Source organism: Amblyomma maculatum, chromosome 4 (assembly GCF_055883805.1).
Source record: "Amblyomma maculatum isolate TAMU_Amacu chromosome 4, ASM5588380v1, whole genome shotgun sequence".
NCBI classification, from domain to species: domain Eukaryota; kingdom Metazoa; phylum Arthropoda; class Arachnida; order Ixodida; family Ixodidae; genus Amblyomma; species Amblyomma maculatum.
The window spans coordinates 41,634,250-41,647,140 of NC_139347.1; the positions used below are offsets into that span (position 1 = coordinate 41,634,250).

Consider the following 12,891-nt stretch of genomic DNA (forward strand, 5'->3'; position numbering starts at 1 on the left):
GCCTGGAGCGTTGTGGAAACCGAAAAGCATGACATTAAATTTATACAGGCCGTCGGGCGTTACGAATGCGATATGTTGGTGGTCGACTTAAGCCATTAGCACCTGCCAATAGCCAGAGCGGAAGTCTAGAGACGAAAACTGTTCAGCTTCCTCAGACAAAGGGCGTCATCGATTCGAGGCAGAGGATAAACGACCGTCCTAGTAATTTTTTTGAGCCAGTGGTAGTCCATGCAGAACCGAATGAAAACGTCCTTTTCCTTTTCTAGCATGACAGGGGAAGTCCAGGGGTCTTGAGAGGGCTGGATCACTCCTCCGCGCTCGGGCATGTCATCGATGATGCTGCATTCAGCGGCTGAGACTCGGTACGGGCACTGGCGCAGTGGTGCATGGAGGCCAGTGTCAATATGGAGACGAACAGCTTTTGTACGTTCGAATTAAGTTTGGTGAGAGTCGAAGAAGGCGCTGAATTGTTGAAGCAAGGCGACGGGCTGCTCGGGCTGGGCTTGAAAACGTCAGATCTGGTCGAGTTGGTGTCTCCAGGGCTCCAAGGGGGGGGGGGGGGGGGGGGGGGGGGGAGTTAGGGCGTAATGTGATGTGGTCCGTCCTAGTAATTTTTTTGAGCCAGTGGTAGTCCATGCAGAACCGAATGAAAACGTCCTTTTTCTTTTCTAGACGAAGATCATGGCGTCTTGCCCTATCAAGTCCTGGAGCATCAATGGACAAGAAGTGGAAGCTGTGACAGATTTTCTGTTCTTGGGCGCCAAGATTACCTCGGAAGGAGACTGCAGCCATGAAATTAGGAGACGCCTGCTTCTGGGAAAGAGAGCAATGGTTAGCCTTGACCGCCTAGTAAAGAGCAGAGACATTAGTCTGCCAACCAAGATCCGTATGACTCGTGGTATGGTCTTTCCAGTTGTGATGTATGGATGCGAGAGTTGGACTGTGAAAAAGGCTGACCGCCGAAGAATTGACGCGTTTGAATTGTGGTGCTGGCGAAGACTCTTAAGAGTTCCTTGGACTGCCAGAAGATCAAATCAGTCGATATTGTCGACCATAAACCCTGACTGCTCATTGGAAGGTCAAATTCTAAAGTTAAAGCTCAGCTACTTTGGTCATCTGATGAGAAGAGAGGAGTCGCTGGAGAAAGATTTGATGTTGGGAAAGGTTGAGGGTCGCCGGAGAAGGGGTAGGCAGCGAACGCGATGGTTAGATGGCATTCTCGAGGCATTGCATATGAAGATATGTGATGTTAAGAAGATAGTGAGAGACCGGAAAGCGTGGCGTGACATGGTCCATAGGGTCACGAAGAGTCGGACACGACTGAACGCCTGAACTGAACTGTGATGTGGTCTAGGGTCCGCATCAAGTCTGAACTAGATAGATGCGTCGCCGGGATCAATGACTTCAACAGTGCCAAGCGGCTCGCCTCCAACTAAAATCATGCTTTACTCACTTTCGCGCGAACTACGCACAAATTTCACTTTTTCGCCTATTTAATTTTTGTCAATCAGTGTGCGATTCATGCGGCAGTGTATGAGTTATAACTCAGTTTCACGACTTGCGTTTATTGTGCACAGCTTCAGAAGCTAGACGACGTTACCTGCCGCTTCACTCTCCGCTTGTGGCTTCCGATTTTCGCCTCAACCGAAATAACTCTATTGCTGTAAAAGGCAGGATCTCCAACAGATCACAGCCACTACTCTCAGCAGACTGAAGGTCAATCAGCTGCGCACGGCAGACTTCTGCATCGGTGACCCAAAATTGAATATTGACTAGCTGGTCCTGCCCTATTAGGGCTGGTCTAAACTCGCAAAGTTCACTGAACTCAAGTCCGATGGCTTAAAAAAAAGAAATCTGAGTATCTGTCTGATAACCTAAATGGGTGAAGAACTGAATTAGCGCCTCCTGAAATAGATGTTATAGAGCATGCGTCATCCCACCGTCTCCACTTCTCAGATTGGCCGCTTTGCTTCCTCCTCTCCCTGTGACTCCTTGAATGAATCTTGATTAGCCTCTCTTAACTTCTCTGCTCTCTCCCACCCTTATCTTAAAATGTTGCTAAGCGCCCTCGACATCATACTATCGAACAAGTTTGCTAACTCATAAGCAACGATAGTTTTTATTGTTACATCTCTACTCGCTTCATAACTTTTGTATCGTTTAGTTCTTTTTTCTCTAAAAGAGAAAAAAGAACTAAACGCACTCAAAAGAACTAAAAACTAAAACTAAAAACAAAGAACTAAAAGAACGCACTAAAAAAGAACTAGTTCGCACTCAAAATGCTTCCACTTTATTAAACACTGCGAGGTTTCGTACTTTGAGCGTACTTTTGTGTGGCTGCGGTCACAATATCTACTTTGCCAAGTTCTTTTATGACCTACGTCTGTACTTCTACATTTTTTTGTCATGTACAAATTTGGTATCTGCCAGGCGCTTCTACTCAAGTATTATGATGCTAAAAGGTGTGTGTGTGTGTGTGGGGGGGGGGGACTATAATGCATACTTCTTTCTCTATATAAAGTATACAGAATTAGTGGTTCATTAATGTTTCCCAGGTTTCCCCGTTTTATGGTTCCCAAATTCATCATTTTCGTATATGGGTCACAATATATAGCTATAATCAAGAACATGGCAACCGACCTCTTTTCAGAACCTCGAGATAGTTGCGAGGCAGTGGACTGCCATCGATGGTCGTGGCAGCCCTGTTTGACACATTCCCTTCTTGCACTTGAACTCTCCCAGCTCGACCTGTGATGAGCCACATTTTGTGAAACACCTCCTTTCCCCCGCAAGAGCTAACGCAGAACGTCCCGGTTATGAACTCGAAACTATCCTGTAACTTCTTTATTATTCAAAACCAACACTCCAAAGCAGTTGCTGTAGTAAGCGTCGTAGCCTATATTGGCGAGTTTCGACCGAAGCTCAGAATGGATTAAACGTGATTTTCCTTTTTATTTTTGGCATTGTACATGCAGATTTACCAAGGGATTATTTCGCGCATGGACAACGTGTATGACATCCTAATTCCGGTGACTAAAGGCCAAAGACTGACGTTGGTAGTGGAAAGTCAAGGAAGGATCGCCTTCAGAAACTTAAACGACCCAAAGGTGAGCTGAACTTTTATAAGCTCAATTATGAATCGCAAAGGTGCCCACGCACTTTTCTGGAATGCTCGAATGACTCCGAGTGTTGATGACTCCTAGAACTAGGCGTCATCAACAACGTACTTAAGGCTCAAAACTCTATACCGAGCCTGGCAGGCAGTGACAAATGCGACAAATGCGCGTGGATAGCTCTAGAAAAATGTATGTTCGAATGCTTCGAAATCGACGATATCCTCCGGTTCACTAGTGAAATGTATGGAATAGTGGTGCATGTGCTAAGGCATTTCATTGGTTAGTTCTGCAGGGCGTAACCAAGAACAGAAATTTCCAAAGAGCTCTGGCGCGTAGAGATGACCATTTCGCATCATTTACGTATGAGAGGCGCGCCGATCGTGTCCCGTGCGGTGTTACCTGACACCATGCATAATGCAAGACTCACACTATAAATTTTACTTTATTAATAAGTTTAGTGATTTTTACAAAGTCTTAGCAAAGCGTCTTCAGGCAAAAAGAGTGAACGGGCAGCAATGCGAAAGCAATGAGCAGCAAATCTTGACGATGTTCGATTTCGTTTCGTGTATTTTTGCTTTTAAATTTTCAAAAGAAGAATAAAAACAAAGCACAGCTCGTGCACCTAGCAATGGTTGTGCGCTGGCTAGTTGACGTGGTATTTGTGAGGTATCATATATAGCTGCTAGTGACCTTAAATAAATCTAGTCTCGTTGTGATTCTACGACCGCACCACATGTCCTCTATGTGCTGCGCTATGTGCACAAGGTATCCAAGTTTCAAATGCGTACGTCTAGCAATACCTTTCATGCTGCAGGTTCTCTCAATTCTACCTGAGCACGAAGGATCCCCACTTCTTTGCTTTTCTCATGTGCAATTATATACCTTGAGCACCACGGATGAGGCCAGGCTTTCGCGTCATTTCAGGGCATCATTTCGAACGTGACCCTATCCGGAATAACACTCACCCACTGGAACATGACTCCACTCGACACGAGGGATCACATGGGCGTGTCAAGCCGCCCCGTTCCCACCACGAGGAAATTGCCTTCTAACTGCGGTGCCTCCGCGCCTGGGCTGACAGTCTACGAGGCGAGGTTTTCGCTAAAGAAGACCCCACCTTTGGACACGTTCATCCGGCTTGACCACTGGAAGAAGGTTAGAACACGCCCCGCTGCATCTCTGGCGATGGCGTTTACGTACTTCGCAAAATGCCTAGGTTCCCACGCCGTATCGCGGCGACCTCCTCACGGGGTTGATACACTAAACAAAAAAAAGAAAATAAACTGTCCCATGATTACGACACTCGGTAATGCGACATTTGAGCGCATCTCTTCAGGTGTGTTAATTTTGCTATATATGTAGGTAAAGAATTGAATAGAGGCATTTTTCTATATATGGGTGGTTAGAGTCTAAATTACAATAGCGCTGTAAAGTTAAAAGCCCCGTTCTCCAGAAAATCTGGTGACGGTTTTGTGAGCAGAACATCACCGCTGATGTGCGCACCACTCCTGAGCCAGCCGGCCGGCAGCACGGGCTCGGGAGAAGACGTGGTGGTGACCGGAGTCGTCCACTACGGCGTCTTTCATAGCCTGAGTTGATCTAGGACCTTAAACCCCCCAAACCAAAACAAACTAACGCTTTCGCATTAGAATGATTCAATTGCTTGGAGCGAGTGGCCACAATTGATTTCACCGAAAAGCCGTTGTCTGTGTCTGCCCGGTCGCCTTCACGAACATGTCTCGTTCAGTGGGTAGCTGAGCATGTCTGCAACACATGTCACAGGCCGAACGCTACCTGCACAGTCGTGATTTTCGGAGCACGAACGCCGGACGCCGCCACCGCTTAATCCTGGGCTAATGGAGCACATGGCTATAGATCTAATAGAGACACGAAGTAATAGTTTGACGCATAAGCACGCAGCAAAGTACATGTATGCAAACGAGGACCCGTAAAGACAGCCATCAGGCAGGATAATATAGGCTATATACGTCACATCTGGAAGGTAAGCATAAGTATAGCGAAAGCTAGACTGCGCTGCCCTTGAGCATTTCGTCGGTATTTCGCCGGTGCCTGAAAGAGCACCACCTCTGGCCTCTCCTTTCATGTGAGAGTTAGGGTGACATTAGAATTAACCTGCCATGACATTTTAATTCACGTTGACCTTATATCACGCAGGCATGTTCATACGGCTTAGTTAAAGCGGGGCTTTACACAGGGGCAGGTAGTCTGCGCCATCGCGTCATACACTTAAAGGCGGACCTTAAGTGTTAACCATAATTTTGTAGAGAAAAGGTACACTACGCTACGCTTGAGCATTTCGCCGGTGCCTGAAAGAGCGTCCCGTTGACCAGCAACTTGTTTCGATGCTATTGCAGAGGAACAAGGAAACAAAGGATACAAAGAAACCGCTTTGATAACAATAGCAACTCGGTAGTTGCCACCCTGGTAGAGACGAACGACAACAACGAGTTGCCCGCAGCGAAAGCTTTCGCTCTACATTCGGTTCAGCAGCGTCGAACCTCTCTAACTTTATGGCGTGTTGGTAGCCTAGCTATGAGAGTGTTTACAAGCGCTTATGCAAACCATAGCGATGTCGTGGAACGCACACTCTTTTATAAAAGTGCCACGCATTCGAAGTGATGATGCGAGGATAGAGTGTACAAGTTGTGCGGGAACCCTCTTCTCCTATCTATTGTATAAAATCTGCCAGAACGAGGACCCTTTATAAGCTGTGGATCCCGCAAAAACAGGAAATGACGGCCTCTTTACGATGGGTATTGTGAACGAAGCTAAAACTAAACGAAACAAAAAAAAAAAAAAAGAAGGGAAACGTTTGGTTTGGTTTGATTTGGTTTGGTTTATAGGATTTAACGTCTCAAAGCAACTCAGGCTATGAGAGACGCCGTAGTGAAAGTCTCTGAAACTTTGAACCCTCTGGGGTTCTTTAATGTCTACTGACACCGCACAGCACACCGGCGCCTAGCTTTTCGCCTCTATCAAAAAGCGGCCGCCGCGGCCTGTATTCGATCCCGCATCCTTGGGCACAGAAGTCGAGTGCTCAACCACTGCACCACAGCGGTAGGTTAAAGGCAAAATGTGCTTTCTTTAGAGTACTTTGCGCGTCATACGTAGAACTTCAACTATCATAAGGGCGCATACGCGTCATGCAAATGCCATGGTGCGAATATCATTGGCGGCATGTTCTTGTCATTTCCATTCTGTCAAATAATATTTAAATATTATCGGGCTAATTTTTGCTTTCCAACGCCACCATTAAGAATAAACGCATTTTTTTATGACTTCCTGGGTTGCATGACTAGTGGTTTGCTTCAAATGCATAATATAACCAGCCGATTAGTTTCTTAATCTTGTTTACGCTTCACTTTTAAGGCATTGCTCGGCTACCGATCTCTTCGCGACGGAGTACGTCGAATTCCTGCCGCGACAGCCGCATTTCAATCACAGTAAAATGCCAAAAACTCTCATACTCTGTTCAATGTCATTAGCGCTGGTGAAAGAACCCTAGACAGTCTAACTTTAGTCAGAGCCCTCTACATACACGCAGTACGTGCGCCGGTCACAAGCCATGCGTCTCCTAAGGGACGTTATTCAAAACTCACGTACCATATGACCGGCATGAATAGGTATGCTCTGAATTCGAAAAAACCGGTTTTCCAGACCTCAAGGTTAAGTTATCAAGAAAAAAAGGCGTGCACTTCTACAGCGCAGGGGTGCATACATAGATAACTGTGCTTGTGCTTTAATTGTAACTGTCACTTGTCCGCCCCCACAAAACAAGCAGCGTCTTCGTCGCTTTCGCCGCTACCCAATATGGCTGCCCGTTCAACCTGTCAGACCCATGACCATCTCGATAGCCAGCATGTCCGCAACGTTGTTTGGGCTGGCCGGAGTAAAGTACACACCAATAGTCGGTAGCTGGGGTCCTCTTGAGTGGGCGCAGCTGATTGGGAGTGATGGCATGGTGTATATATAATGCAATGTCATACATGGTTGTATGCCTAGGCGTTTTCGAACTTTATGGTCTTCCTTTAATATTGCATTTATGTGTTTGAGAATTCCTAACTATAATGTCGCACTTTTCCCCATTCTTTCACTATCTAGGGCATAGTTATTCTCAATGGTTTCAACTTGGGCCGCTACTGGACACCCATGGGCCCGCAGAAGACGCTGTACGTGCCGGCGGCATTATTTAAGCCCGACAACATCCTCGACGTCGTCGAGTTGGAACAGGCGCCCTGCTCAGAGAATTCTGCCAGCTGTTTCGTCGAGTTCGTCGATACGCCCGAAATCAATGGCACCGTGCCGTCATTTACCATCTAGGACGAATAAACTGCTCGCAATCTACTCGCTGATAAGGAGAGATTTGATCAAGTAAGCAATGATTCAGGACAGAAAACTGGAAGAGTTACTGGCTGTGATTCACGGTATTCAAGGCACTAGCGTTGTATACGCGTCCCTGCCTCCTGCCATTTATATCTATACGTTTTTATATGTTCTATATTGTTTATAAATTATGAATGGCAGCTCTATTTGTACTCTGCCCTACGTGTTATTATACGGCTATGCTCTGCAAGTGTCGCGCCCTACATACATAGAGAAATGTCTCTGTAGAGCTTCTAGGGATGTCCTAATAAGTTATAACCACTGGCAACGCTGAAGACTGCACAGAGTGATATGAAGATGCGTCATCTTCATGTCCTTTCATGCAGGAAATTTTAATTTAACTGATACCTGGCGGGTCTTTCTGCATCGAAAATACAAGTATAGACGTTAAGTACGTAATTGGCTAAGTGTCCTTGCCTTTCAAGGGCATTACACACGCGAAAAGTGATGGTATTTATCCTAATGCCATTTGCAATGTAATGAGTTTAGCCACAACTAATTCGACCTGCGTTGATGTATTGTCGTGGCCATTACTTATGCAGCATAAGTTTTGTACGTAAAAAGTCATTTACTAACTAAAAACGACATATTCGCAATACCAAGCTTAAACAAGCATCTGTAAATGTAATTGATTTAAACTTCGTTGCACATTTCACTACTGTGAACGAATGTGACCACAAGCGGCACTTCTTGGCTAGTAGCTGCACCTAGTCGTCTGCTTGTTAAAAAGGAACACTATTTGTCAATGAACACCTTTATGTTTAGGTTTTAACAGCGAAAAAACTTTGAACGAATAAAATATTTCATCATTCGCTGCTTATTTTTGAAAATTATATATAATTCATCACCATCATCATCGAAAAGATAAATGACATTAGATATCTTCTTGTAGAAGCGGCGACGAAATTAATGCCATAGCAGTTTAAGGCATTAGGTGCTTAATGCCATTTTCCATGCCTTCGTGGCAGGAGTATATGTTCCATTTTGTTAATTCGAGAATGTTTTGATGATTTTAAAATCACTTTTTACTCCTATATGTCAACGCCACACTGTTTTTTTCTTCAGCGCGTTGCTTTGCTTGTTTCTTTTCTCACCCCAAACTGTTTTTCTCTTGATCAAATGTAAGGAACGCTGACTTTTCTATCGCACAATTAAAAGTCATCCGATGACAGTTTGTATTCGGGAGAGTTGGTGGGAATGATGACGTCTATTCTTGCATCCTGTGTCTGCACTGTCAGAGAGCAAGTAAAAGAAGGCACCTCTCTTCTGAACCGTTAGAATGCCCATTCATCAACGGCGAAAGAGGTGCAACTTACAGTAAATAACGCTGCTTGAAAATTTGGTTCTGGTTCTTTTTTATTGCGAAAACAATACTACTCTAGGTTTCGAGTCCTCAGCGTACCGCGGCCGGTAGCCACGTCTTACCCACGGGATGCTGTGACATCACACCCCACGTGACACTACGGTTAGAGCTGGGCTACAACTCAAGCGATCGGCAGGAGCTGCCAACTTGAGCCTCCCGTTTCACATGGGACGGTTATGTCAGATACAGCCTGATAGGACACTGGCATTCACGTTACCCCTATAGGCCACTAAGGCACGTTCATATGGGTTGTTTAAAGCGGGCCTTTATATCTGGGCTGAGGAAGAAGAAAAAGAGAAGAACGCTCGGTCACCCGCTGCTAATGCTTTCGCTCAATAATTGGCTCAGCAGCGTTGAACCCTTATCATTTCTTTTTAGAAAGCCTGTGCTCGTCATTGTAACTGTTTACATAACCATAGGGCAATCGACTGGTGCGTCGTAAGAAAAACATGCTAAACAGTGGCCTTGCAAACTATAACTGCTGTGAGGTGCATGTAAATAATTTTATGGTTTTATGCTGCTTTAGCGGTCTCCGCAGTAAATTGACACCGTTTTGGCATGTATTTGAGCAATTCGACAGAAGATCTGCTTCGTGAAATTCTATGCTCCCTTATTTTATAGTATTTTGTTTTCATTTCTGGAGTTAAGTAACGAACAACTTTCCTTCGCCATGTCTGTCTTAGAGTCAAAGACAAAAGCTGTTCATCGCCAACTTTTTTAATTTTTTATGTACACAGCATCGGCATTAAAATATTACTGCGCAGCATGCTTACTATGATTTCGTATCTGCCGTGCCATCCGCGTACCGGCCGTCTTTTTGCTTGGTCCGTTGAGTCATGTTTACGGACATGAGCAAACGATGCCCAAAAACGACGCGCGCTGAGCAGCGGCAACTTTGCGTAAATTATCATAATTATCATAATATCATAATTATCAGAAATTATGATGAGCGATTACTCTCGTTATTATCGATATCTGGATGATTGACAGGTGCGAAGGACGTTTTCTGGCGGCATTTTTTGGTCACATATTCTAGTCACACTTTCTGGCTTCATGAAGCTTGAGACAAGAACTTTTGTCACTTTAATACTCCTAAATCACTAATACACTGTCAGTTTCCCACCTAGCAGACGACGCAGAAAGGAGGCATTCCTACAGCTTCTATCCCTCCTGCCGCTGCAGCATTTGGTCTTAAGGCATTGTTGCCAGGTCGCGCGTCGATGAGACTTTTTACGCAAGGAAAATATCTAGAGGAGGAAAGCGTAGACAAAGCCGCGTGGCTCCAATGACGAACAAAATTGGGCGCACGGAGAGTGTAAAGCCCAAAGCCGAGTGCTGTACAGTATTCGGCATTCGTTAATAAAAAAATCGTTCCTTGCAAATGAATCCCGTCGCGACTCAGTCAGCGCTCCTGCCCATCTAACTCTGTGCCTTGGAGCAAAGCCTCACCTGGCAGGTAAGGATGACAGTGCACGTAAAATGCAACATCAATGCAGCATACAGCCCAAGAAATTTGTTTCCTGCGGCTTATTATCGTAGCTACGAAAGCGTTCGGTTCTTGTCCCAGACAAAGCTCTTTTACGCGCTAAAAACTATGATAGTGCGATCTCTCCTTCCACAGGATGTGATACGCGGAGAGGAGGTTGCGCTAATCCTCAGCGGCGCCATCATAACACTGCCTTAATATATTCCGCCACTGAAGCAGAATTCAACTACGCACTACTTAAACAAATGATTGTAACATTCCTGATAAATGTTGCCAAAACTGGAGCACCCTTTTCTGAGAAACGCTGGAGAAATATTTTGTTGCCGCCATCACGAACTATTTACCCCACGTGTTCTGCAGACAGAGCAGTCCTCACATTGGACCAACGGTTGCCTGCCGAAAGACGCTGCCACAACGAGTGTTCTTATAGTGACTATGCGAATATATGCTTTCGTCTTTTTGATTAAGAACATGAAGGCACAAACACATGACGAACAGTAATATGAACTGTAGCAACCTTTTTGAGCATCGCGTAGAGACACCACTTGCATTAAATCCCGTTTCATGTCTCCCTATTCTTTTGGCTAGCCGTGCGCTGCAGAGGTTTATTGTTTTCAGCCACAATTTGGGACTGGTATGTGTTCCCCGTTTGCAAGTCTTGTGCTGCCACCTCTGTGCAAGAGCGACGGATCAGTGATTTCCGAATAGCACCTTAGTCGCTAGAGGGCAGGCGGGGTAGTTGCTTTCGTTTTCTCTCTAAAGGCGCCGAAAGCCTGTCGAGGATCACGAAGGTGAGCAGAAGCGCTATTCAGAGAAGTGAAAAAAAAAAAAAAAAGATTGGTTGAGTCATACAGCACGGAACGTGCCGGCTCTGAGCTCGATACTCGTCATTTATTCCAGAAAAAATAATGCGTGTTATCGTGCTGGCGAAAGCAATTTCATATAGTATTCTTGCGGAAAAATTTAAAGTTCATGCAAAACAATTTTATATTTTCGCAGCAGAAAAGGCCATTCAAATATATTTGCCAAAAATTAGTTCTTTCTATACTTGCAAAAGCTTCTGAAGAACGTAAAATATTTTGATCTACTATTTCCTAGGAACTAACTGCCTAGAAAAAAAAAATTAATGTTTATTCTTATCTGAAAGCAAGAACTGTTTATATTGTCACGCAGTCGTGACAATTCTGAGGATAATAAACGAAGAGACCGGTGTTGCAGCTAAATTAGCTCTTTACTGCAGCTGACTGACGCCCTCAAAAAAATTGTGCGATTCGGCGGCGGCGATAGCAACTAGCGTTCGTCGAAAAAAATTAGAGGGTCTCTTAGATGTCTTGTCAGAGGAGAATGGCGCAAGCTTACCCTCCTTCCCCTTTCATATGCCTCTTATCGTTTGCCTATCATCGGCATTCATTGCAGGGCTATATATATAACTATATTTGGCTTTCAGGAAAGAAAAAGCGCATTATCTGTCACACTTTCTCCGGTAAGTGTAGAGGAGGACAAACATGATTATTTTATTCAGTCAGCGGAGGGGTGGGGGGTACCCTCCGTCCGGGGTCCCGTCGGCCGAGGCTGTAGTAACAGCGCGGCGAGCCAGCCATTGCTGGCACTCCGAGCAGAGGTCCTATTGCTCCACCCCATACTACCAAAAACCGCAAAGATTTGCCACAGAATATCACCAAGCCCGCCGACAGGCAAGAGCCGCTCACCTCTCTCGAACATGGGACAGCCATCGTAGACGCTGCTGGCCAGGCAATTGTGAATTTGGACGGTACACCATCACTCCTTTCGCGTGGCATTCCTTCGCCCGCGTTCAAGTGTGGGATTCAAAATGGCAGGAACGCTAGACAAGAACACATCTCGCGGAATCTCGTGGAATATGGCAGATCTCGCGCACACCTCTCGCGCACTGGATTTCTTTCCACGAGTCTAGAAAGCCTTTCCGCTTAAAAGAATTACCGTTGCTTTAGACAGTGCTCAATTTAAAGTCGGCGCAAAAATGTCGAGATAAACCAGCTGAGGGATGCTGGAAAAGTCTCGAATAATACAAAAGTAGTTGTGCTTGACTCCAATCTTTCAAAACTAATCTCGGCTCAAATCACGCTAAAGAAAAAAAAAAAAAGATGATACAACCGCATTTCCGGTCACCAAGCACTGAACAAGCAAAGGTCACAAGATAATTCCGTGCTCCGCAGTTACAGTATAAGGCCACACATCGACGGCTGTTGAAACCAACAAAATAAACATTTCAACGGTTCGCAGCCTGTCTCCGCCATAAAAAAGTATAATCTCGATGATTTCCAAAGCAAATAGAAGAACGCAAGCCCGAACATTAGAAATTAAAACATCAAGTGACTTTATCGCGCGTAATAAAGCTCCAGGCGCACAGCATGCACGATATCTGGGCGCGCCCGGCGCCGCTGAGTTGCGGTGCCGTGCGCGCATTACATTAAATACATTAAACACCAACACATTAAGCCACCAAAGGAAAGGGCCGTCTTCCATTTTTCTGATGCATTCCT

The 12,891-nt window shown here is 45.2% G+C and overlaps 1 protein-coding gene across 1 annotated transcript in view; it reads left to right on the forward strand.

Moving 5' to 3' along the window:
• LOC146190824 (beta-galactosidase-like) overlaps nt 1-7,492 on the forward strand; it is a 30,185-nt gene extending 22,693 nt beyond the window's left edge. Inside the window, exons 13-15 of the mRNA XM_084601199.1 lie at nt 2,976-3,107; nt 4,041-4,271; nt 7,239-7,492. Coding sequence (XP_084457325.1) covers nt 2,976-3,107; nt 4,041-4,271; nt 7,239-7,457 — 582 coding nt within the window. The 3' untranslated portion in view covers nt 7,458-7,492. The remainder of the gene's footprint in view (nt 1-2,975; nt 3,108-4,040; nt 4,272-7,238) is intronic.
• Nucleotides 7,493-12,891: the final 5,399 nt, after the last annotated feature.